Source organism: Leptodactylus fuscus, chromosome 7 (genome assembly GCF_031893055.1).
Source record: "Leptodactylus fuscus isolate aLepFus1 chromosome 7, aLepFus1.hap2, whole genome shotgun sequence".
NCBI classification, from domain to species: domain Eukaryota; kingdom Metazoa; phylum Chordata; class Amphibia; order Anura; family Leptodactylidae; genus Leptodactylus; species Leptodactylus fuscus.
In genome coordinates this window covers 117531828-117559598 of record NC_134271.1, presented here as the reverse complement: position 1 = coordinate 117559598, position 27771 = coordinate 117531828, and the positions used below count along the sequence as shown (strand labels likewise).

Sequence of the window (27771 nt, the reverse complement as noted above, 5' to 3'; positions counted from 1 at the left end):
TTTATGATGAAGGTCCGCACCGCCAGTTTTGAATTTCTCTTCTTCTTCATGCTGATTGTGCAAAGCACAGGGGACGTTCCCCATGTGTTCTGAGCACAGCATTGTCATCCATCCAGCGCTTCCTTTCTGCTGCTCCGTTGGCCATTCCCCTCCAAAATAGCCGATGGAATAGCTGACTGCTAGGGTTGAGCCGATCTTGAGATTTCAAGATCGATTTTTAAATCCGATTTCTGATAATTTTCCAGCCGATCTCGATCCCAATCTGAATCGTGAGATTTGCTCGATCGCCAATCGGAATCCGATCTTTTCCGATCCCAATCCTCAACCCTAGTCAATGGTTCTCTATGGGAAAAGTCACTTTTAGGGTTGAGACTATCTTGAGATAACCTCCGATCTCGATCCCCCTGGATCGGGTCGGAATTCCAATTGCGATTGTGAAATTTACTCAATCGCCGATCGGAATCCGATCTTTTCCAATCCCGATCGCTCAACCCTACTGACTGCGCATGTTCCATCACCATTTTGCAGTGGCCATCCTACACTAGACCACCACAAAATGGCCAACAGACATGTGCAGTTAGCTCAAAAAACTGCAGCAAAATCTGCAACAAAAGAAGCTGCGTTTCTGCAACGTGGGGCCTTAGCTTAAACCATGTTTTTTTTAATGATAGAATCCCTTTAATAAATCAGCCCCAGTGTGTTTATCTTCATATTTCTAGTGGCATGACCACAACCAAGGTGATGAGGCAATTGTCAGCTATGAGCTGTCATGTGTTATTGTTGCAGCAATATTCCCTGTAGTGAGCCCGCTGACGTTTAATTACTAAGGCAAAAACACCTCTACACTTAAAGGAGAAGTCTAGAATAAGAAAAGCAAACCTGCTTCTTTTTTCTCCCCAGGCACAGCGCCACTCTTGTCCACGGGCTGCGCCTGGCATTGCAGCTCTACATAACACAATAGTTTTTTGCATTGTTTTGTAATAAATCCTCTTTTGTCAAGTTATTATAAAATTTATTTAGCAGTTTCTTAGTCCCGGGTGGTATGTGATATTGGTTCTTTTCTAGATATTAATGTGCTTAATAATGCAACCAGCCCCTGAACATAGGTTTGCACTTGATATTAAGTACATTTAGATAGTAGAGCGCTGTAACCTGCCCATAAAGAGTTAAGTGCGTCTTGGTGTAGATGACCTAGGCATAGTGCAGCTGTCAGTACAGCATGTGTGCTATGAGCATGAGCAGGGCATTGAGTGACTGGCTGCCTGCCTTCTCCAATGACCCACCCTCCTCTGAACTATATTACACTTCTGTTCATCAGACTACCCTCTCTTTGCCTTTCTCACTCTTCCCTTAGCCTGTCCTTGTATTGTGACTCTTCACGTTTGGTTTCTGCTCTCCTTTCCTGGTCGTCTCTTCTTTACCCTCAGTTGTCTGACTCTCTGCCCTCCGCATCATTTACTGGAGTTCTTGGCAAGTTTGGACATAGGCACAAGCCCCGGATACATAGAGCTCTCCTTACACAAAGCCCAGCATGGTAAGCTGCTCCTTAATACGTTACTCTTCATTTCTTTAAGAATTGACATTTTTTCCTCCTTCGGTGAGATAATCATTTCCTCATCTCCATTCTGTCTTATTAACAAGTTTTAACCAACCCAAAGTGATTTTTACCTCCGTTTATAGAAGAATTCTATGGGCGAAGGCGACATAAAATATACCTTTACTTTTCATGACTTTCTTTACATTGTTTATAGAATTTGCAACAAATACTGGGAGATATTAGCGAAGGTTCTGCTATTAGGGGGTATCTCTAAGAAGGTGATATTTCCAGATCTCCTTCCTCAGCAGTTACTTAAAGAAGTTAGACTTGGCTTTCTAGAATATATGTTTATTCTATTAGTTTTTGTACTAAATATCATAGATACAAGAGAGCAAACTTCCCTGACTCAGAGAGTAGCAGGATGATGTATAAAGTGGGCCGTGACAGGAGTATAACTCTCACAATGACTGCAGCACATGCGAGAACGCCTTAAAAGGTCAAGTAATGGAGAATAATCCTTACCATAGTTATTGTTTGACAGGTGGCGGAGACAGAAAGAGAGACGGGGAATGTTCAATTCCTTTCTCCTGTGTGTGTGAGATTTATGTGTAATGGAGCCAAATATTAGATTTATTGAAAGATTTGTAGCTATATATATAATATAGATAGATAGATAGATAGATAGATAGATAGATAGATAGATAGATAGATAGATAGATAACGTATGAGGGCAGTATATTGTATGGTAGTATTTGTGTGATTTATGTTAGCTTAGTCCAAGGCATATTTTTACCTGCTTATTGTAGTATAGTGAATTTTGTACTAGCATGGTGCCATATGATATATCATTATCCATATGTCTGTATGTGGAAGGGAGATTAGATGGTAATCCAGAGTGGCATGGAGGATGGTATGTATTGTCTGTACAGTACTACACGATAATCCATTACATCAGCTAGTAATGGTAAAGAAACTGACAATATAAAGCCAATACAGGGTATAGGTTATCTGGAAATAGCAGGGCGAAGACAGTGCTTCTTCAGGTCCTGCTTCTGCTACTATCCTAACCACCATCTTTTACAATTTGGTTATATTCACCCCTACACTATAAGGATATTGGAAATGTTCTTGTCCGGTAATGCTGATTTATGGACTCTTCAATGTTGTTCTTTTTTTTCTCTCCATTGGTAAGGGCAACTTCTCTGTGTAAAATATTTAATTTGTGATTTGTCTGATAAAATTGGAGAAAAATAACAGTACCAATGAACCTTGCTCATGCCAGTAAGATTTACTTCTTAGAGTGTTCTTTCCATTAAAGGTGTTATGCCATGAAAATATTTATTCTTTATCCATAGCATAGAGGATAAGTGGCGGATTGGTGGGGGTCTGACTGCCAAGACCCCCACCAATCCTAAGAATGTGGGTGTGCAGCTGAATCCCTGGTGAATGCGGATCCGCCTCGCTCCCACTTGGCTATCTGCGGCACTTGTCGACCATGGCTGCATTCACCATGGGGGTAAAACACCCCAAGTTCTCAACATTGGTGGGAGTCTCAGTGGTCAAACCTCCACCGATCAGCAATGTATCTTCTAAGCTATGGATAATGGATAAATATTTTTTGTGGTGTAACCCCTTTAAAGAATGTGGCATTAATGTGTGGTTAGTAGGATTGGACTGCAGGGAGTAATCTCAAGAACAAAGTGACATTTGCTTGTCTATTTCTGTATCTCCCATTCATCTCATTGAAGTGTGACCATGCAGGGAGGGCCCTCTACATTGTCTAACCAAAAACTGCTTTAGGCTGAGGCCCCACATTGCAGAAACGCAGCTTTTTGTTGCAGATTTTGCTGTGGTTTTCTGAGCCAAAGCCAGGAGTGGCTGTAAAAGCAATGAGAAGTATATAGGAAGCTTCTTATACTTCTACCTTCTGCTCAATCCATCATTACTTATAAAACATAAGAACAAAATCTGTAACAAAAACAAGCTGCGTTCCCGCAACGAGGGGATTTTTTTTGTTGCAGATATTGCTAGGGTATTTGAGCCAAAGCCAGGGGTGGATTTAGTAGAGGGCAGAAGTATAAGTGTAAGCTTTTCCGCAATGTGTGACTTCAGACTCGAGGAATTCCATGTGCAGATTTTGCGGCAGTTACTTTGAGTCATAAGGAAGGATAAATGTAAAGGAAAAAGTGACTCTTGTCTTCGCTTTTGTATCCCCTGGCATCCATGTTAGGAATGTTGGAGTTTCATGATTTAGGTTACTTAACTAGCGCAATGTGTGAATGATGACTGACACCGCACATATGGCCAAGATACCGCGGTACAAAAGTACTGTACCACAAAGTTATCCTGTGTGAACATAACCTATGAGTAAATATAGGATTCTATCTATAGCTGAGGGATAGAGATTTCTCAAGAGAAAGTCATGTACACAGATGTCCAGGAGATGTGCAAACACCTTTTCTTTTTATTTTCCTGTAAATAAGCTTTATTCTCTGTTCTTTCTTACACTACATTTCTGGATATAAATGCACTACACATACTAGGAGATCTATATCCACTGTCCTTAGTTTCTGACTATTTTTCTAATTCTTCGCGGACATGGTATAAAACCCCTTTAGGATAAGATAAAAATGTGGCTTTTTTTGCAGTGTTTTTTTGAGCTAAAGTCAAGAGTGGATTGAGCAGAAGGGAGAAGTATAAGAACTTCCTTGAGGCTGGGGGCCCCATGTAGTGTAGACACTGCAATTTGGCTGTGATAGAAATGCTGTGGCAAAAATCATGGGATTTTACATGTTCCCTACGGAGATCTCGCGGTAAGCACAAGGACCCCATTATAGTCTATGGGGATCTGTGTGCTTTCACTGCACACCGGTTGCAAATACGTTTGGTAGTCCATTCGGGGAGGGAGGGTTCCCCATGTGGACTCCCCTGAACGGATTACCGAAGCAGATGTGAACAAGGCCAAAGGCTGAGACCCCACGTTGCGGAAACGCAGCTTTTTTTTGTTGCAGATTTTGTTGCAGTTTTTTGAGCCAAAGTCACAAGTGCATTTCGCAGAAGGGAGAAGTGTAGGAGCTTCCTATAGAATTCCTATTCCTTTTGTCGTCACTCCTAGGTTTGGCTCAAAAAAATGCAGCAAAATATGCAACAAAAGACGCTGCGTTTCCACAATGTGGGGCCTCAACCTTAGGCCTCACGATGCAGTTAAAAGTACAGTCCCATTTATTTCTATGGTCCCAGACTCACAACTGCAATTTTGGCAGCCGTGTGTCCGTGCCCTATTCAAGGGAGTCATGCAAGATCCATGAATGTGGATGAAATACCGATGAAATGCGGACATGTGGTTTTTTGCAGATTCCCGGATCATTATTTACAGACAGTATAAACACTATGGTCGTGTGCAGGAGTCCTTATACTACACCAGACTTATCAAAGTCTCTAATATTGTTTGATAAATCTGGTGTATTCTTAGACTGTCTAGTATAACTTTACACCATTTATTACACGGCTTGATGCATTTTGTGCATTTTTGGCGCATAGCGGAGCATCTTAAACCCCACTCCTTTTTCAACAAGCCATGTCCTTTTTTATACAAAGTTGTAGACTTCATCACAAATTCCAGACAAAATAGTGTACGCGCCAATCTCTTTATCCAACAGAATGGCAAAGGCCATAAGAGAGAGCTGATGGACCACTTTATAGTCAATGAGGTCCATCAGACGTCATTGGCGTCTATTATGTGATGGCACTTAATAATACAGATACGAAGGACACTATGTCGCAAAATATGACATAGTAATAAGAAAAAAAGCAAAAAACAGCCAAAGATTCAGTTTAATACTTGCAGGGGTTGGGATACTGATACATAAACTGTGCTCTTCTATGATACTCTTGCAGTAGAATGGACAATATTCCAAATCCAGTGCAAGAAAATTCTGCTGCACACACTTGCATGAAAAAGGTGCAATGATTTATTACAGAAGCAAGAAGCATTACAGTTGTTACGCCATGAACATAAGGAAAAATTGTCATGTGAAAAAAACTAGATCAGAGGAACATTTCGGTCATACGACCTTCGTCAGCGATCTAGTGAGAGGCAGCCTCGAGTGTGGTGTCCATAGTATAGCATGCCTCTCACTAGATCACATCAGAACGAACTTTGAGTGTGCGGTCCCATTGTTTTTTCTTACCAATATTCCAAATCCAGACATGGCATGATAGTGATTAGTTAGTGACATTCATGCATTATCGCTGCTCAAATCCAATTTCCTGCCTCATTCCTTAGTTTGTTTTGTTGCTCTTTCTAAAATAAACAGCAACTTACTAAGAAATTCTCAGAATATTTCTACATGGACTATCTTTAACAGAAGCTAGTGTAATGTGTCCGCCAGTATACAAGATGAGTAGTACAATATGATTACTAGTCTTGTGGATTCATTCTACTAAGTAAATTATAAAATGTGATCTGTAATAAGATTTCCAGGTTTGGTGGGGGAGTTTAAAGGGATTCTACCATTAAAATCAAATTTTTTTGTCCCTAATACGTCGGAATAGCATTAAGAAAGGCTATTCATCTCCTACCTTTAGAAGTCTTCTCCGCGCCGCCATTCCATAGAAATCTCTGTTTTCTATGGTATGCAAATGATTTTCTTGCAGCACTGGGGGTGGTACCCAATGCTCAAACACCACTGGGGGCCTCCCCAATGCTGCGAGAGAACCCTCCAGCACCGCCTCTATCTTCTTCTGGAACGCCCTCTCCCTGTGTCTTCTTCTGTCCTGGGTTTCAAACTTCTAGGCCTAGAAGAGCCGACTGCGCATGCCCAGGCCACAAGCCTGAGGCCTAGAAGATTGAAACCCAGGACGGAAGAAGACACAGGGAGATGAAGATGGAGGAGGCACTGTAGATTTGAGCGCTGGGGACCGCCCCCAGTGCTGCGAGAGAACTCATTTACATACCGAACAAAACCCGGTTTTCTACGGAATGGCGGCGTGGAAAAGACATCTAAACGTAGTCAAAGAATAGCCTTTCTAAAGGGTATTCCTACATGTGATCGAGAAAAAAAATGTGCTTTTAATGATAGAATCCCTTTAATATCATATTGTTGGGATCTGACACCTGACTACCCCAAGATCAATTGTTCTTGCCAGCCTGCAGCGCCATACAGAGAAGGAAGCAGAAGGCGCCATACACTGTGTAGTAACCGTGCTAGAGTACTGCAACTCCGCTCACATTCACATGAATTCAACTCTGGCACATACACTACATCTTTTTGCTTCCAGCTCCATATACTGTAGAGTTCCAGGCTGCCAAGAACAGCTGATCTTTCAGAGGATTTCAGATGATCTGATATCGGTGAACAATATAAATAAGGCGCTAAAGCCAGGAAAACCCCTTTAAGGCTGGGGCCCACATTGCTCCACTGGTTTTAGTCAGATTCTGCAGCAATGACTCCTACAGAGACTTCAACACAAATTTGAATCCAGGCTTAAACTGATGGTTTAGGGTCAGTGCATACAAAGTTTTTTGGGACTGATTTTGGCGCTGAATCCGCCTCAAAATCAGCCTCCAAAAAAAACCTCCCAATATTGGATTCAGCGTCAAAATCAGCACCAAAAAACTCTGTGTGCACTGACCCTTATTCTCTATCCTTATGATAAGTCATCAGCATTCGATCAGGGGTCTGGCTGTCACCACCTCTGCTGATTAGCTGTTTGTAGGGACCACTGGGCTCACCCAAGCGATGCGGCATCCCTATTGTTTACTTCCGTCCATAACACACAATGCCATACTTTGCATAGCAGTTGTGTTGGTATTGCAGCTTTACCCTATTCAGGCTAATGGGACAATGCTGCCATACCAAGCAGCTTAATGTATTGTGTAGTGCTGTGAACAATGAAAGGGCTGCAGTGCTTCCTGCAATGCCACTGCCCCCACAAACAGCTGATCGCTGGATGCCTCTGTCCTAGACCACCAAAGATGTCATTTATAACTGCAAGATCAATAGGTACAAAAGTGTCAACTAAAAATGAGGATATTTTATTATACTTGTTCTTTATATAATGTCAGTTTATTCCTTAGTTCTGCTTCTGCTGATGGGCGACAGTGACAGTAGTTTTATACCACGACCTTAAGGGTCCTAAACCGCCTCAGATGCTGTCCTTGTTTCCTACATCCATCAAAGTTCTCCTATTATTTCTAAAGTACAAAATTAAGATAAAACTGACTGCTATAAGTAACTAGGCCCCTCTCCTTAGACTCTTAGCCTAGCTTTACAACCACCCTTTTAATGTGCACCAGAGCAAAAAAAATTATTTATTTAAATTTATTTTTTTTTGAATTTTCTGTTTATGGAGGTTCCACATGGCTGGAACATATCGTGGTGGGGGACCTGTGGTAGTTACACTCACTTGGACCCATTCCCTCAGAGTGGCCTGCAGGCATTGACTATAGTGATGTCTCCAGCTCATTGCACCTTGTGGACATCAGCAGCCATAGCCTGAATGTTGGAGCATGGAGCTAATATTTTTGTGTTCTACCATTGTATTCAACCTTATCTGTGTCCAATTACTTTACAGTCAATGTGGAAATAATGTAACCTATTCTGCAGGTTATGAGGGTTCCACATTTTTTATTAACAAGGGTTATACTAACTAGGTGTGCTCCAAGGGTTGGTCCAGGGATCACTGTACACATAACCATACAGCAGTATAGTTCAATACAGTGTCCAGCAATATGAATATAAGTCTATAAGAATATAAATCTGCAGCCAGTGGACATGGAGAGGAATCTGAGTCACATCTAACTTTACTAGTATCTTCTACTGCTCTGCCCTGGTAATTCATTTCTACAATACTGGGGCAGATTTATTAAAGGGATCCTATCATTTAAACTGAATTTTTTTCTGCTTATGACGTAGGAATGGCCTTAAGAAAGGCTATTCGTCTCCTACCTTTAGATGTCTTCTCCGGGCCGCCGTTCTGTAGAAATCACGGTTTTCGTCGGTATGCAAATGAGTTCTCTCGCAGCACTGGGGGCGGTCCTCAGTGCTCAAACAGCACTGGGGGCATCCCCAATGCTACCAGAGAACTCTCCAGTGCCGCCTCTATCTTCTTCAAGAAGGGGTCTTCTTCGCGTCTTTTTCCGGGGGTTGGCTTCAAACTTCTAGGCCTCGGGCCTAGGGCAAAGCCGACTGCACATGCTCGCTGACCGCAAGAAAATGACCGCTTACACAGTATTGTGCCTTTCTTAAGGCTATTCCTATGTGATAAGCAGAAATGATAGGATCCTTTTAAAACTGTCTAAGGCCAAAGCCACACGTAGCAGGCCACAGCAAAAAAGTGCTACAGGAAAAACCACAGTGGAAAATGCATCACAGTTTTTCCCACAGCGCTTTTCACAGGAAGTCTGCAGAGGTTTCTATAGGAAAATCACCAGTGTTTCCATAGATATAATTTCCATTGGGCCCCGACCTAAAAGTGAAACAGACTGTGTTATCCATAGCAACCAATGGCAGAACAGCTTTCATTTTGTATTCTGCTCCTGAAAGATGAAAGCTTTGCTGTGATTGGTTACTGTGGCCCACTAAATTAGTTTTTCTTTTAGACAATTTAATAAATCTGCCCCAATAGTTTCTTCTCACATACATGTATGCTCAGATAGCGGAATTTGTACAAGGTGAAAAATTCAGCTTCATGAAACGGAATTTTTCTGCTTGACCAAATATCGCCAGAGATCTGCAGCAGAATTCCACATCAATCTGGCAACATTTTTTGTCTTCCATTCACTTCAATGGGAGTTAATATAAGAAACTCATCTGAAGGTGGAACATGACGCCTAGTTTTTGGTAGCTGAAAAAAAATCTGAATTTGACTCCCATTGAAATGAATGAGAGGCAGATTTCAGGCTGAATTTGGAGCTGATTTTGAGCTGGAATTAATCTTAAATTTACCTCCAAATTCAGCCAAGCGAACGTCCCCCTAGAAAACATATTATGTGCATACATTTTCACATCCCTTCACCGCATGATCATTTGTGCCAGGGCAAAATATAGGGCAGCTCCCAGATTGCTTTTGCTTTCATGAAAGTGACGTGAAAGGCACAAAAACACAACTGGTATATAAAAGGTCACAAACCACAAATATCTGGCATATCATAATAATAATATTAGTAATAATAAAAAGAAATCTCCCCCATAGCAATAGTGATAGATATGTATTAATAATACCAGCCAATGCACATTTATACAGTAATAATACACATTATGAAAAAGCATGCAAATGCCACACAGAAAACGGTCCAAAATAATATTGGCACATAGCCGGACATTTTGATATGAAGGTAATCCCTTACCTTGATATCCACATCCAGATGGCTGGAGAAGATAACAGACAACCAAACACCCCAGGACAGGTGCCCACTGACAGGACAGGTGCCCACTGACAGGACAGGTGCCCACTGACAGGACAGGCGCCCACTGACAGGACAGGTGCCCACTGACAGGACAGGTGCCCACTGACAGGACAGGTGCCCACTGACAGGACAGGCGCCCACTGACAGGACAGGTGCCCAATGACAGGACAGGTGCCCACTGTCTTTTCTATTTGCATAAGTGAACACTTGAAGCAGGTGCTTATTCTTCAAAGCAACACAACCAGGCTTCACTCATCTTGATTCGCAGGGCCATGTGCTCTCTCACTCATGTAGACGTCCATTGTCAGGTGGTCACGTATGCAAAGAGACAGAAGTTTGTTTATTTATCCAAATATAGAGGGCAAAGAATTTAGTACTTTGTTCCAAACACCTTGTCACGTGACCATCCACACACCCACATGCCTATATACCCATGTATCTGTAGCCAAATATATAAATATATGCGCATATAGTATATCCTTACTCTTTAAACTGGTTGTCCCATGAGAGGTAACCCTCTTCAGAATTCAGCTCCCACTTCCGGGATCCCTGATAGCCAGCCCAGTGGCCACTATAGGGTAAATGAAGTATTACATGGGGGCATATCAAAGTGATACACCCCTAGCTCAAGTCCGCCAGGACAAGAGACGCTCCAACAAGTTTTAAGTCAATAATGAAATACTATTATTATACAACTAGTGACATCACAAACATTGGAACCCAATTTGCAGCCATGATACATAGGAATAGATATATTAACGTAGTCTAAAAGCAAAACTCTTTTAGTTGCCCATAGGGTTGTGCCCTTATGGACACTTATCCCATCACTGGGGGCCTGACCACCAAGTCCCCCAGTGATCAAGAGGATGTGGCACCAAAACTTTCCCTAAAGCCTGCTTTTGAATGAGCACCAGTGTGCTTGTTTGACCAATGCTACATTCTCCTTTATGGCGCTATGGGTGCTGTCAGATATAACAATGGCAGAACCCCTTTAATTTAACCCCATGTGCTGCAATTGGTTGATATGAGCAATTAAGCCATTTTTAATTTTAGTCCACTTTAATAAATCTGCCCCATAGTGTCACATCACATGCTAAATTGCTGACCATAAGTGTGACTAAAAATGCACTACCATAACTGATAGCTCTGTAATATATTACATATTCTAGACTGCTACACTTTTCAGGTGACATCACTATCCTGTCACAAGCTTGCGTGATGTATGATATTCATGTACACTTATAAGACCACTGCATTGACATCAGAACACAGTAAGACTCAATTCTCATACATCCATTACTTGTTCCATTACCATACATCAAACATAAGCAACAAATAGAACCTGTGTTGGGGCAACACGGTGGCTCAGTGGTTAGCACTGCAGCCTTACAGCAATGGAGCCCTGGGCTCGAACCCTGCCAGGAACTACATCTGCAAGGAGTTTGTATGTTCTCCCCCGTGTTTGGGTGCGTTCACACGATGTAAAATGGAGCGTGATTTGGCACGTATATGGCGTGTCAGAGTTTGAGCACTCAAAATGATCCCATTGATTTCAATGGAAGTTACGAGCGTATACGCTGCGTTAATTTGCACCCATAATTTTGCAATTAATTTATACGTGCCAGATCACGCTCCATTTTACATCGTGTGAACGCACCCTTTGCTTGGATTTTCTCCCATACTATAAAAAAATGAAAAAATAGAACCTGTGTCAGGTCTGAATTCTCTCTTTGTTGCTGATCCCAAAATTACAAAAAGTCTGTTTTAGCGTTCTGACATTACAGTCACATTGGTCATTCCTCGCCATTGGCAGACCATATTTTGTCCACCTATGTCTGACTGGTTTGCAGAATTCCTCCATATAATGGAAATGAAGGAGATCCTGGCAAAGGAAAACAAACTCACTGAAGCCTTTGAGAAACTATGGCAGCAGTTCATGAAAGAACTCAACATCTCCAGGCTTATTGGTTAAGAGGCTGTCCACTATCAAGATGGTGATGGACTGCCTCTTACTGAAGGTTTAAAAAGATCCCACTGATGTTTGGATGCAATCAAAGTTTATTTGAGACAATTGTAGAATTCCCAACAGATGGTGTACATGTGAACGTTTTCGGCTCGGTAAGGAGCCTTCCTCAGACTCTACAAAGTGAATACAATACATTAATACAACATGTGAGCAGACATAAACACCATATGTGCTTATATACAGTTAAGACTAGTGAGAACATAGATGCTGATCCTTTACACATCCATAACACACTCTAAAGGGATTTTTGCCACAAGAAAGCTATTAGAAGGATTTGACATAGACCCTGACATAATGAATCTCTGTATAGACCTCCTAACGATAGTGTTGGAGGAAAACTATTTTTTATTTCAGGACACCTACTATCAACAGAGACAAGGGACCGCAATGGGGTCAAATGTGGCCCCGCCTTATGCAAATGGCTAAATGGCTATATGACATGGGTGTATCCAGACCCAGATTTTCAAACACACTGTCGGCTATGGAGAAGATACATAGACGATATCTTCTGCCTATGGACAGGAGATGTCAACTCATTACTGAGATTTAGAGACAAGATTAATGGGGTCTGGCCGGAATTACAATTTACCCTTAATTACAGTAATACTCATATTAACTTTCTTGACACCTTAATCTGAAAAGACAGAAGGGGACATCTTACATCAGATTTATACACAAAGGACACCGATAGAAATAGCCTCTTGCACTTTTCTAGCTTTCACCCTTCTGTAACAAAGAGTAGCCTACCCAAGTCACAATTTGTCAGAATAGACAGGATAGTACAGGATCCAGCAACACGGGACCGGAGGATTAAAGAGATGGAGATGTAGTACCAAGCACAGTCACTTTTCTGGATCACCCAGTGTGGCTTTGCTAAAAAATGAAGGGGAACTGTTACTGGCTGGAGTATAAGCCATCAATATATAACTCCTGGAAAATCCCTTTAATAATCCCAGTATAACTGCACCATGACTAACAGTTTCATTATGTTCTAAACTACTAATGGATAATCCTTCCAGATATAGAGAATGAAATCATTCATAAGTCCTCGGGAATGTCATTCTGAATATGTCATGTAGCAAACAGGACACAATCGGCTACAGTAACAGAAAAATGGAGTATTTTTACAGGCAACTAATGATAGTTGCTGACTGATGTAAAAGCAACTAAATTCATTCTACAGTACACACTGCTTTCTATAAAGCAAATCCTTACAAAATTATAATACCAGAATCTAAGAGACGTTCTTCTTCTCCAGCTATTAACTACTGTGGGAAACTTTTTACTAGCTATTTCCTTTAAAGTTGGTGACAACATTACAGATCTCACAGGGGTTTGAGTACACAGTACTACATCTGTATACGCCAAGCACTAGGAAATTTTTAAGCATATTAAACTTTTCTCCACTTTCTTTTATTGGACATTTTATTAGCCAGTACATGCCAGGCACAATGTGATCCTGAAGCCCAAGGTTACTCATTTCCAAAACCTCAATGCCATAATAAAATCTATGATACTTGTAAAATGTCATGTGCACATGTCCATTCTGTCCAGTATCAAAGGTACATCCACAATACAGATGGCACACAACTTGCAATAGAGTATAAGGCCGGGGTCCCACATGGTGGAAACGACATGGAGAAATAAGCGGCGTTTTACAGTCCCTGTATAGTGGATGGGATTCTAGTGAATCCCATCCCCACACTCAGTGGCGTAACTAGGAATGGCGGGGCCCCGTGGCGAACTTTTGACATGGGCACCCCCCCCCCCCCCCCCGGACCAATGCTCGTCGCAGACCCCGACCGACCTCCCCCCCACATTCCTGCACTCTCTATTCTGCCCCATAGTGGCCCCTGTACACAGTATTATGCCCTATAGAGGCCCCTGCACATGGTATTATACTCCATGGTGGCCCCTGCACACAGTATTATGTCCCATAGTGGCCCCTGCACACAGTATTATGTCCCATAGTGGCCCCTGCAGACACTATTATGCTCCACTGTGAACACCCATGAACAATTATTATACTCTAGGGGCTTTTCAAACCCCAGAGTATAATAATCTTAGACTGAGGGGAGAATAGCAACATAAAAAAAACAATGTTACTTACCTATCTCCGGCTCCCCTGCAGTCCTCGTTGGTGTTGGCCATCTTCAGTGATGTCCGGGACATCACGCAGTCATGTGACGTCCCGGGTTATGTGAGTACTATGTTATGTCAAGGAGCGTCCAGAAGTAAGCCCAAACCTGCCTGGAGTGTGGAAAGGTAAGTAACATGGTTTTTTATGTTACCTTACCTCCCCTGGACCTCCGATCATTATACTCGGGGTCTGAAAAGACCCCCGAGTATAATAATGATGTTTGTGGGGCCCGTGGCGTCACTTACCGATCCCGCCCACTGCCAGGATCAGTAAGTAAATAGGGCCCGTTACCGGGTGGAGTAAGTCCAGCTGGTAACAGCCGATTAAGAAAAAAAAACTGCAGCAGTAGCGGCTGTCACCGGGCCCCTAATGTCCAGGGCCCTGTGGCAACCGCTACCCCTGCTACACCGGTAGTTACGCCACTGCCCACACTGCAAGAAAATACATGATGCTGATACACTGCAATTTCCACAACCGTCACAGTTTTGGAAATCACAGCATGTCAATTATACCTATGAAAACGCCGATGGTTTCCCTATCGGTATAATTGAAGCAGAATGTCCATAGAGGAAACCTCTGTGAAGTTACGTTTTTTCTCGCAGCGCTTTTTTGCTGCAGCCTGCTACGTGGGCTCTTAACCTCAAAGAGCTATTTGAACATTTTAGTCACTCTGACAAGGGTAGACATTTTATGAGCTACTTTAATCTTGTCCATGTGCTAGGAGTGTGTTTAGATACTCATTTGGCAATGGAGGGAAACTATGGACTGTGCGCTAGTATGTCAGCCAATACTAAACAAACATGATATATTATAGCACTTGGTGTCAGCTGATTGACTGGAGAAGCCAGCAGATTAAGTAGATGTGCAAGGAAACTAAAATAAAACTGGAACTAAACTGTAAGAGCATAAAACATGTGGGCGACAGAACACTGTGAAAGTCAAAGGCCCCAGAAAAGAACAGCTGGGAACACAGTGGCACAAGCAAGCGCCTAGAAAACAAGTGTCTATGTGTCCATTCACATTCTTGTTTAAATGGCGCTCCAGTTTCAGTTATAAAAGTACTTCGATACTGTGAAACACCTACACATTAGGTCTCCCTGCATCCGAAAACACCCGGTCTACAAATCTATAAAAATATTTTTCCTGTATGGTAAACGCCGTAGCGGGAAAAAAAAAAAATCAAAAGTGCCATATCGCCATTTATTCATTGTTTTCCACTGATAAAAATATGAAAAAAAAAAAAGCGATCAAAGCAATAGTCATTCCCCAAAATGGTTGTGGGGAACCGCTCAGGTAGGTGTTGGGTAGCAGTGCAGGAAACAGGGACACAGGGACTTGGTTGCACTTAAGTTCAGTATTTATTTACTTCTTGTGCATAACCTGCCTTTGCAAAGGCACAAACAAACAAAACAAAAACCTTCTAGGCTGAAAACTAACTAAACATAAGAAACTGTTTCCTGACTATACAGGAGCCTGGCTACCAAACTCTGCCTTGGCAACAACAACGGGAGGCACAGTACCTGCTTTGTGAGTTCGGTCTGGACATGTCAGCTTTGTCAGTGTGATGCCACAGTACCTAGTCCTCACACACAGACTAATATCAGGCCTTAATTACACAGCTGACCTCCCTGGTGTGGGTCTTACCAAACACCCTTTGGGTCCATTCACATGGAGTAAACGCGCGCTCATTTTGGCACAATACACGTGTAAAAATATGACTCCCATTGACTTCAATGACATTTTTTACACGCGTAAAAAAACACGCCAAAAAACACGACGTATTTTTTGACGTGTTTTTTGACACATGAAAAAAAAATGCCATTATAGTTAATGGGAGTCTTATTTTTACACGTGTATTCTTTACATGTGTATTGTGCCAAAATGAACGCGCATTTATTCCGTGTGAATGGACCCTTTAGCTGCCTGGCTGGAACATTCTTGTCTTCCCAGACCACATCCTTCACTCTCTCACATGTTATAACTAAAAAGTACACCTATGCATCCTATGCATCCCCACACATGGAAATATAAAAAATTTACAGGTGTCAGAATATGGCGAGTTTTGTAAAAAAAAAAAAAATTTTTGCAAAGTTTTAGATTTTTGTTAGCAGGTTAAAATGTAAATAAAACTATATAAACTTGGTATTCCATAACTCGTACCGAACCATAGAATACAGATGACATGTCATTTTGGCTGCAGAGTAAATGTCATAAAAATGAAGCCTACAAGAAAATCACACAAATGCATTTTTTCTCCAATTTCCCTCATTCTGAATTTTTTCCAGCTTCCCTGTACATTGTACAGAATAATAAATAGTAACATTATGAAGAACAATTTTTCCCGCAAATATTAAGCCCTCATATGGCGCTGTGAACAGAAAAATAAAAAAAGGTTATGGGGTTTAGGAGGCAGGGAGTCAAAAACGAAAATTGGAAAATGTCACTTGCAGGAAGGGGATAAAGGGTTGACACTGGTCTCTACTCCTAGTTCTGTCTTGACACAGAGGGTATGCTCAACCAATTCCTAGTGCAGCTGGCTCACCATAGGCCAGTGAATAACTGACTAGGCATTTAATTGTGTTGAGATGGGATTAGGAAATAGAGACTATGAGTGAGCTGATAAGCATCAGAGCGGCAATGGCCGGGTGTTGGTTATGTGGGCATTGCTGTTGTTAATTTTTTTTTGTAAACTAGTCAATAATATAGAAAAACTAAATCTAAATTGGCATATACACAGCCCAGTCACATTAATGTGACCACCTGTCAAAATCCAGAATAACCACCTTTCGCAGAGCGGACCGCTGCGAGACGTGTAGAAAGAGAGGGGATGTTGTGGTGATGTTCACTGGGATGTTGAGCCATGCCAACTCCAGTGCCGTGGCCAGCTGTGCTAGGTTACGCGGTTGAGCATCCATGGCTCCAACAACCCGATCGAGGTGGTCCCACAGATTCTCGATTGGGTTCAAGTCCGGGGAATTTGCTGGCCAAGGGAGTACGGTAAACTCATCCTGGTGCTCCTCGAACCACGCACGTACACTGCGAGCTTTATGACACGTCGCAGTGTCCTGCTGGTAGATGCCATTATCCTGAGGAAAAACAATTTGCATTTAGGGGTGAACATGGTCTGCAAGGATAGATGCATACTTGTGTTGATCCATCGTGCCTTCCACAGTGATGAGTGCACCCAGATGGCTGATGACACGTGCCTTCTGCAATTGGTTACTTAACATTGACTTCAAACGTAGGCGGTGCTCACATTAATATAACTGGACTGTGTAATAGACAAGGATATGAGAATGGGCACAACATACACAAGAAATGGCAAAATAGAGGACAGCACGGAGGCTCAGTGGTTAGCACTGCAGTGCTGGAGTCCTAGGTTTAAATCCCTCCAGGAACAACACCTGCAAGGAGTTTGTATGTTCTTCCCTTGTCGTGTGGATTTTCTCCCACTCTACAAAGACATACTGGTAGGCAAAAAAAATGTACATTGTGATTCCTATATGGGGCTCACAATCTACATTAAAAAATAAATAAATAAAATGGCAAACTATTTCAGAGAATACTCCCTGTTTTTTATGCTTGTAGATAACCAGAAGATTTAGGAAATATTTCAGTTTTAGACCAAAGAGGAACTTATATTTTACTTTCATGTTCTAACAGGCATCTGGTGTGACAGTAAATGATGAAGTTATCAAAGTTTTCAATGAGATGAAGGTAAGAAAAGCTCAATCTTCTGAAGAGATAAAGAAAAGGAAGAAGGCCGTACTATTTTGTCTGAGCCCTGATAAACGTGAAATAATTGTGGAAGAGGCCAAGCAAATCTTGGTGGGAGACATTGGAAATACAGTTGAGGACCCTTACAGGACCTTTGTCAATCTTCTGCCACTTGACGACTGTCGATATGGACTGTATGATGCTACTTACGAGACCAAGGAGTCCAAGAAAGAGGATCTTGTCTTCATCTTCTGGTACATTCCTTAAATTGGTGTGGTAAATAACTGAGAGGGTTTGCCTTCTCATCCTTAAACAGTGTAATAGTAACATATCAATACTATAGAAAGGGGGTACATCAATTTCACAACCCAATATTCATTTGAAGATGTTATAAGGTGGTCAAACCCTTTTGATAGATATTTACTTATGAACTCTCATGGTCGATATAAGATGGCTGACTGGTATCACCAAAATCAGCAGGTCTAGTGATGTAAGACTAAAGTGTGTAGCCATATAGTTGAGGTAGAGGGAGACCTATTAGTACAACTATTCTAAGGTTGGGAACTGTTCGACATTAAAGGGGCTCTATCACTAGATTTTCGTGTTTTTAGCTAAAGATATGCCTGAATAGCCTTTAAGGAAAGTGGCAAAGTCGTCTCAGAAAATAAAAAGTTGAACATTTTTTGCACAAAAGACAACTTGCCCTCAAAATTGCGACATTTTATGCCTTGCACACTAGAAACACAAGGCGTAATAATTCTGCTCCAATGTATCCATTTTGTCAGGAGAAACAGAAGAGATAAAGTTACAGATGGTCAGACTGTGAGGATTCTGGGGAAATGTAGTGTTAGAACTGGAGAAGAACTTCATTTAGTTGACAAAGAGAGATAGGAATCAGTTGGGCAGGTTTCTTAAGTCAGTCTTAGTAAAGGGCCAGACTGGCACAGGGACCATGAGATTTAAGTTCATAAATTGGTTGAACATCCCTGCACCAGAATGAAAGTCTACGCCAGTTAGGAACTGTTAGGCCCAAATGAATGGGCCTAGTTGGGAGGAAGTGTCTTCAGGTGGATGTCGCGAGGTGAATCCACCTGAAAGAATGGGCATGTCGCTGTGTGAACTTACCCTCATAATAAATCTGTTGGGCCGAGTTGTTTCTGCATGACACACATGTGGTGAGCAAGACATGGATCTGAGCTTATAGCACACGTTTGGTGAAAGAAAGGTCCTTGTACCAAATATCTGCCACAATATCTTCCCTATATTGATATTTACCCCATTGTGTCAGTGATACTAGTCAAAACTTTCTAAGGGGGCGTTCACACTACCGTCTGTGTCCGACAGGTAGTGTCTGCTCCTAGTGTCCGTTCAAAATCTGGCACGGACATTAGGAGTGGACACTAGCTGTGTCCGTGACACCTGTCATTTATTTAAATGGCGATCGGTTGCGTTCTTTTGCACTCCGTGCCTGACCTTCACTGTCCGCTTGTAAAGATGTCCGACTTTTCAAGCGGACAGAAAAACCCGACATGTCGGGTTTTTCTGTCCGCTTGAAAAGTCGGACATCTTTACATGCGGACAGTGAAGGAAGGGCACGGAGTGCAAAAGAACGCACCCAATCGCCATTTAAATAAATGACAGGTGTCACGGACACAGCTAGTGTCCACTCCTAATGACCGTGCCAGATTTTGAACGGACACTAGGAGCGGACACTACCTGTCGGACACAGACGGTAGTGTGAACGCCCCCTAATACATTCTGTAATTCATTCATTCAGTGACTAAGAACAGACGATTTAGTCATGCTATACCATCTGACGTTATTTAGCTAATTTAGTTATTTTTCTCCTTTGCCAAACACTAAATCCAATGAAGTTATATACACTACATCTTTAATTGATCTGTTTTTGCCCTAAGAGTGGTACAGCACACTTTGTCCTGTTTTTCACTTGCCAAATGTCACAACCCCCCCCCCCAGTGAAATATGAAAAAGTGTAAGAAAAATCCAGCAGTATGGTGTTTTGTTTTTTTTGTTAAATATAGATTGTGAGCCCCATATAGGGATCACAATGTAGATTTTTTTCCTTGTCAGTATATCTTTGTAGAATGGGAGGAAATCCACGCAAACACAGGGAGAACATACAAACTCCTTGCAGATGTTGTTCCTGGCGGGATTCGACCCCAGGACTCCAGCGCTGCAAGGCTGCAGTTCTAACCACTGGAACACCATGTTACCCCCATGGTGTGTTTTTTAAACACCAGCTATCATCTGTTTACCCATTGTTATCTGCTACTGTCGCTTTGACATTACAAATGCTGTGTTTGGATTAGAGAGCTACATGGGGCTACATAAAATTCTAGAAAGTCATACACAACTTTTAAAGTTTCTAGTTCTGAACAAACTGCTTTGGACCAAATTACATTTTTGTTACGACCTGGCCAAACCTGAACTGAATCGAATTCTGAAAAGTTAGCTCATCCCTATTTACACATATACACACAAAAAATTGTTGCAAATCCAAGATTTGAAACACTACTTACAATAAAAATTGTTGCAAGATGCATTTTTTGTGCCACCCTCGTAACTTTCTCGAGGGAGGGCAAGGTGAGAGTGTGCTGTGGGAAGATCAACAGGCTCTGCCAAATCTATATTGTTTATGCCACTTTTCTGGTGTAAATGATACCTGACATATATACCAGCTACGACCTAGAGTACATTTCAGTATAGGTGCAAGGCCCACCAGAGAACATGCCTGATTTATTTATCAGCTTAGGTTAGCCATACACTTTAGATTATGATTGACCAGAATGAAGCTGATCAATCCTTCATTGATCTGACTATTAACATACCAGACAAAATTGACATAGTTTAAAAAAAAACAACTTTGCCACTTTTCCAAAGTAACAAATGATTGGCCAAATTTGCTGATCAAGCCATACACCATGGTCATGAAACATGCCAGTCTCAAGAGACCACATTTACGGCATGCAATAGTCTGTTGTTGGACACTGCAGATGGTTATTTGTATATAATTCTCAAAAGAAGGGGCAGATTTACTACTAAAAATGGAACAGCACCAGAAAACTGGCGCACATGTTTGTATTCTTCTTAATGACAGTCAGGAGAAAGAATAATCTCCAAATCTTTCTCTCGAATGCCGCCATTATGAAGACGCAAGGAAGCAGGGGTCCAGACATCGAAGTGACATTGAATGGTCTGGTTTTAGCTTGGAGTCCACCAGATAACCTCATAACAGTTATAAATTCCAGAAGTATGTGATCTCTTTCACTGTCAGCTTATGGGCTTGAAAGTTGATGAATCTTAAAGTATTTTCCTGTTAACATCACCATATTTAGATTTGTAGCCAAAGTAAATTTTTGCAAATATAAATGACCAAAAATTCCATTACAGAGTATTAAAGATTTCCTCTACCTTGGTGGTAACAGTCTGTTGTCTTCATAGGTTTCCAGTGGATGAATGCAGAAAAGTTTCTATGATCTGGGACTTGTCAGAAACCCAGCCATATTTTCCTTATTGTTGACATGCACTAGAAAATAACTTGGCCACAATAAGGAAATCACAGCTGGATTTCTGACAAGTCCCAGACCATAAAAAAACTTCTGCATTCATGGCCATATATCTTGGCAGCCTCTCAAGGCAAAAGACTTTAAACATTAAGATGGTTAGAGACAATCTTTAAAACTCTGCAATTTTTTTATTCACTTATATTTGCAATAATGTTTAACGTGTCCCCACAGTTATTAACAACTTTTCATAAATGAATAGTTAATGTGACTATAAGAAACTTTGTAATATATCTTACTAAGGAGATTTGTTTCCTTCATCACTGTTCTCCTGCTTCTTCTCTTCAATCTGACTGCTTGTTTTTATTATTGATTGATTTATTGCCTCATTCTGTGCACTAATAGCCTCTTATCTACAAACCTAGCAGTGTTAAAAGCATTTAGAATAGCGGAGTTAAGAAACAGCAATTAGTCTCTTCATAGACAGTAGAAAGAAACTCTGAAAAGTAGAGAAGAAAGCATTTTTTTCAATAAGATATATTACAAAATTTCATATATTAACCTATAAGAAGTTGTTTATAAGAGGAGGTATGCTTTAATTATCCATTGTCGACAAATGTCAGTATGGTCATAAGAAGCATAACCATAACTTAACCCCTGACTAACAGAGCCCTAGACACAGTGCCAGTGCTCTTGTTGACCGTAGCTGCCACCTTGTATGTTCTTTTGTTGTTTTTTTACCCTCCTGCAGGTCTGGGGGATCTCTGGGCAGCATCAGAGATAACTAAGGAAACAAGCAAGTCCAGGCATGTAAAAGTAATGGTGTGGGTGCAATGGGGACAACTGGCTAGGAGATGAAGCCGTTCTGTTATCCTAATATGAAGCTCTGCACTGTGTGCTCTAAGGGGAAGTCCCAGGCCATGTGATCAGCTAGGAGGAGCCAAGGGAAGTTATATAAAGGAGTAGTTTCCCAAGTCACGTGTGGTGGAGATGATGCCAGACCTGCTGCACTGCAGGATCACTTGTCACAGGAGATGGAATGTAGAGCCCAGACTAAAGTGACAAAACAAAGTTCTTTTTACTGTTGTGTTAAGTAGGTGACAACTTCATCACAAAATCCCCAAAACTGTCTCACGTCAATCACACACTAGCACCCCTACTAGCCGAAGTTAACCCTGTGTACCCCACAGAATCACTGCAGTCCTGTTACTGTAATAAACAATTAGCAAAATACCAATATCAGCACAAACCCCACAAAAGTGAGAACACCCCATTGAAACACTGTCAATATTAGGATGAGGCCCAATGTTGCAGAAACACAGCTTTTTTTTGTTGCAGATTTTGCTACTTTTTTTGAGCCAAACCCCTTCACATCTGCGTTTGTATTCCGTTTGGGGTGTCTGCATCGGGACTCCCTGAACGGAATACCAAACGCATTTGCCACTGCAGTGCAGTGAAAGCACACGGATCCCCATAGACTATAATGGGTTCTGTGTGCTTGCCGCCAGATCTCCGTAGGGAACATGCGGACAGGAAGATAGTTCACAATCTACTTTCCTGCCCGCATGATTTGTGCAGGCAGCGCGGCCAGTACACGGAACCCATTATAGTCTATGGGGATCTGTGTGCTTTCACTGCACAAAGCTTGCAAATGCGTTCGGTAGTCCGTTCAGGGGGTCCCCATCTGGACTCCCCCGAACAGAATACAAACACAGATGTGAACAAGGGGAAAGTCAGGAGTGGACTGAGCAGAAGGTAGAAGTGTAAGAACTTCCTGTATATTTCCCATTCCTTTTCTTCTTGGCTTTGGCTCCAAAAAATGCAGAAAAATGTGCAACAAAAAAGGCAGCATTTCTGCAATGTCGGGCCTCAGCCTCAAATAGTAAAAGCATAAATGATTTTCAATGAAGTATGCTGATAAATGTATTGCGCAGTATTAATACTGTCAATGATTTGTTATGATACGCTTGGCTTTTTGGTTTTATGTTGTCTTCTAGGGCGCCTGACAATGCACCTCTAAAAAGCAAGATGATATACGCCAGTTCAAAGGATGCAATTAAGAAGAAGTTCACAGGTGTGTACTATAGTGCTACGTATGGGTATGGTCCCACAGACGAAATATTACATTTATTTATTTTTATATTATATATATACACAATATAATATACGTATTATAAAAAAAAAAAAAAAAACATTCGCCACCTCTACCAACTCTAACTCTAAAATCCTAATACTCGATTCCTAACTAAGTCTGAATTGGTTGGAATGGCACGTATTGAAGGATACAAAGAGTTGGAGTTGGTGGAGGTAGAAAACGGTCCTCTAAGAAATTATTATAAACTGATTGCTAACTGATTGACAATTGTTAATAATAATGCAGGTTTGCAGTCCCAAGTTTGTAGCACTATACCCTATATGTGCATCATTCTAAGGGTTGGTTCACATCTGCGTTGGTATTCCATTCGGGGGAGTCTGTATGGGGACCCCCTCTAAACGGAATAGCAAATGCAATTGCAAGCGCTGTGCAGTAAAAGCACACGGCTCCCCATAGACTATAATGGGGTCCATGTGCTTGCCGCCAGATCTCCGCACAGAACATGCGGACAGGAAACTAGTTCACAATCTACTAGCCTGTCCGCATGATTCATGTGGGCAGCGCATGGCAAGCACACACACCTCATTATAGTCTATGGGGTCTGTGTGCTTTCACTGCACACCGCTTGCAAATGCGTTTGGTATTCCGTTCGGAGGGTCCCCATGAAGACTCCCCAAATGGATTACCAAACGCACATGTCAATGAAGGGTAATAAGTACATTCAAGATGACCTTTCACTCCCTCCACCAACTCCAGTTCTTAACATCTGTTAATAGTTGTTGCTCCACTGATTCTGGCACAGTTGGAATTTGTTCTATTATCCCCCACCATTCCTGAGCAACCAGTTAGTTTTGGTACCTGATATGGCTCTGTACTGTCAGGTGTCCGGTTTCCGGCAGGACCATGAAGTGAGATGTGACTCAGAGCACCAGTCAGATACAGCCAGTGACAGAGCTCAGAATCACACTCCTTCCCTGTCCCTGCCCTCCTTACAGTACAGAGACTAAATCGCACTGGCACCAAAACTAACAGGGGAATAGTGGGAGCTAGAGAAAAAATTCCAACTGTTCCAGAATCAGTGGAGTGGCGTCTATTAAATGATGCCAAAACTGGACTGGACAGAGGTGGTAAAAGGTTCTCTTTAAAATTCTTGCAATTTCTAAACACATCTTGGTTGCATTTGTCGGCTATGACACTATTTGCCATTCTAGCCATTTCCCAAGAAGTTCCAAACATTTTTTTTTTTACATTACAAATAGTAACATAGACCAATGTTAACACATCCCACAAGATAGTCTTCAGTAGGGTTGAGCTGATCTTGAAATTTCAGGATTGATTTTAAAGTCCGATTTCCGATCATTTTCCAGCTGATCCCAATCGTGAAATTTGCTCGATCGCCGATCGGAATCAGTTCTTTTCCGATCCTGATCGCTCAACCCTAGTCAATGTTTCTCTATGGGAAAAGTCACTTTTAGGTTCGAGCCAATCTTGAGATTTCAAAATCTGATTTAAGATGATTTTCCAGACGATCCTGATCGTGAAATTTGCTTGATCACTGATCGAGATCCGATCTTTTCTGATCCCGATTGCTCAACCCTAGTCTTCAGCATTTGGCAGACAAATATCTCTCCTGACCTTCTCTATTGCCATACACATCCAGAATACTAAATTCCTTTGGAGTCTTATCTATGTCAGCTATGGAGACAGCGATTGACAAGGTGAAAACTCTAAAGTATCTCAGGGGCTGAGTTGATGTGATGGATTCTGGTGAGGGAGCACCTTTATGACTACAATGCTGCTTGCTCTTTCATCCTCTTCCAGTTACCTCTAAGTAAAACATGGAAGAAATGGCTGATGAGGAGAAAGAGACATGTACCCCACAGTAAAGTCCGCCATACTCATCAGTTGGTGCAAAGATCTAAAGTTGTGTTGAACTTGGTCCTGTCTCAAAGTTTGAGAATGGCTACTTTGAAGGCTTGTTTGATTCGAAGAATGTCTATTCCATCTGCACAATAAGCTATACGCTCCATTGTTGTTTATCATCTGCACAATATATGTATAATATGGGTCATCTTACATGTATTTACTCTTTTAGGTATCAAACATGAGTGGCAAGTGAACGGCATGGATGACATCAAAGACCGATCCACCCTGGCAGACAAACTAGGAGGGAATGTGGTTGTTTCATTGGAAGGCTTTCCATTAAAATGAAGCAAATTCCTGTATTTTGGAAGCTTACAATATTTAAGTAGCAATTCCTGTTATGACCATAGGAAGTTTTTTTTTTTTTTTTTTATTTATTGATTTTTTTTTCCATTTCCTTTTACCTCTATGAACTGAATAAACCATGTTGGTGCTTGAGAAATGAAGTGAAGAACTAACAAAAGTACAAAAGGTTACATTACCATAGTCAAATTTAATGGAACAGCATTGAGGGTTCGCTTATACATTTTTGGAATTGATGCTGGCAAAGGATAACACTATCCATTCATTTGAATTACTTTATTTTCTAAAGAAAAAAACAAAAAAACAAAACTGTAAAATTAAACCTATTATGTATGATTTAAAGAGTTTCCTTTGCCTTAAATTGAATATTATCTATGTAAACACTGTGTCAATGTTAGGACTGATATGCAATTCTAATGTAAAAAAAATACCCTTTCAATTGCCTGCAACTACCACTAGGGGAGACTTTGAACTTACTGCATACCGTTTTTATCATAGAGATCCTTGAATTATAGTAGGCTCTTTAGCTCCATCTAGTGGTGTCTGCAGGCACCATGGATTTTATATTTCAAATGATTAATGACAGCCCTCTCCATTTGAGCAAATCCATCCCTACAACAACAGATTATGGAATTAATAAGAGCAAAATTTTGGATTAGTCCATTAATGGAATATAAAGGGATTGTTTTTTTGTTTTTTTTCTTCTTTTTTTTTTTTTTTTAATTAAAAAAAACCTTTTCAAATACTCTATTACCCTTCTGCTACAAAGAGCATCTCTAGCTCTGGAGGAACACACAAGTCTATAGTAGACAGATAAGAATAAAGAATAAAGAATTTATAACTACATCACTGATCCGTAAAAGGAGATTTCCCACTAGAGACATTTATCCCCTATACACAGAATTGGGAATAAGCGTCTGATGGTTTGGGGTCTGACCACTGGGAACCATGAGAAAGGAGACTAGTAGGTTCCCCTGACTGCTCCATATGAAGGGAATGGTGGTGTATATAGTTGGCCACCACTCCATTTACATTTAACAGGATCTTTGGGAGAGTTACCTCCGGCAATCCCATAGAAGTAAATGCTGCCCTATCTGAGGACAGTGTCATCTAGTTAGAGACCCTGATCACTCTGGAACTATCCATAAAATCACCATTTTTGTGCAATGTGAGCTGAACACTGGAATCTTCTCATTAATATATGTATACTTCCAGTATTCATAAGCTATTGCTCTCCTGCCCTTCTGACACTGCTTGACAGCTTTCTCCCTATGCACAATATAGGGAGAAAGCTGTCAGTCTTCAGCAGAAGTGTGGTGGGAGTCACTGCTCATGAATACAAGGACTTCTACTCTCAGCTCCTACTGTATAAGATAACCATCATTTTATGAAAACTAATACAGAAGGTTTAGTGAGATAGCACTAGAATCAGGGTCACTGTCACTATTTTATGCTGGCTTCAGACAGAACATCATAAAACTGGTGATAGACTCCCTTTAAAGTCTGAATTAGAATAGTACTCTGGTACTATAATACGAGAATAGTGAACTGGCATACTTCCAATACAATGGATTTAGAGCTTTGCATCAGAACAATGGAGCTCCGACTGCTATAACGTACATTCACTAGATTAGCATCAGACACAAATATAGATATTATTTTTCATTTTTGCTTATTACATGTACTTTAGAGTTGAAACGTTTAAAAAACCAATGAACCTTTTATATTAAAACTGATTAAACTGATAAAAGAAGTAGAATAAGCAACCACTTATAAGAGATCAATACAGGACATACAAATAAGTGTACAATGTGTAAAGAGAACTACACTGTAGTAACAGAATATATTCTATTATACAGTCCCAAATATTGTTTCCATTGTATTATTGGTATCTATTAGATCAAACATCAGCCTTAGACGTTCTACAATCAACACACATTTTATATCACGCATTTTCTGCTGTTCCAGATTTCAGTATTATTAGGTACAATGCCAAAGACGGTTTATACGAGTTTTGACTGCCGACATCAGTTATTAAACCAAAGCAATGTTTTGTGGAATTTTGTGCCAAAGAATAATAAAACCTGTTTGATTAC

General features: G+C 41.1%; 1 protein-coding gene across 1 annotated transcript; it reads left to right on the top strand.

Moving 5' to 3' along the window:
• The first annotated feature begins 1306 nt into the window (after positions 1-1306).
• Positions 1307-27771, top strand: CFL2 (cofilin 2). Its single transcript, XM_075282851.1, has 4 exons — positions 1307-1534; positions 17777-18084; positions 23352-23428; positions 25545-27771. The coding sequence occupies exons 1-4, from the start codon at positions 1532-1534 to the stop codon at positions 25658-25660; spliced, it is 504 nt and encodes a 167-aa protein (XP_075138952.1). The 5' UTR covers positions 1307-1531; the 3' UTR covers positions 25661-27771.

Bases quoted from the DNA above. Each gene is read 5' to 3' on its own strand.
- CFL2 (XM_075282851.1), top strand. The intron at 18,085-23,351 runs GTACATTCCTTA...GTTGTCTTCTAG, and splicing joins GATCTTGTCTTCATCTTCTG to GGCGCCTGACAATGCACCTC. The intron at 23,429-25,544 runs GTGTGTACTATA...TTACTCTTTTAG, and splicing joins AATTAAGAAGAAGTTCACAG to GTATCAAACATGAGTGGCAA.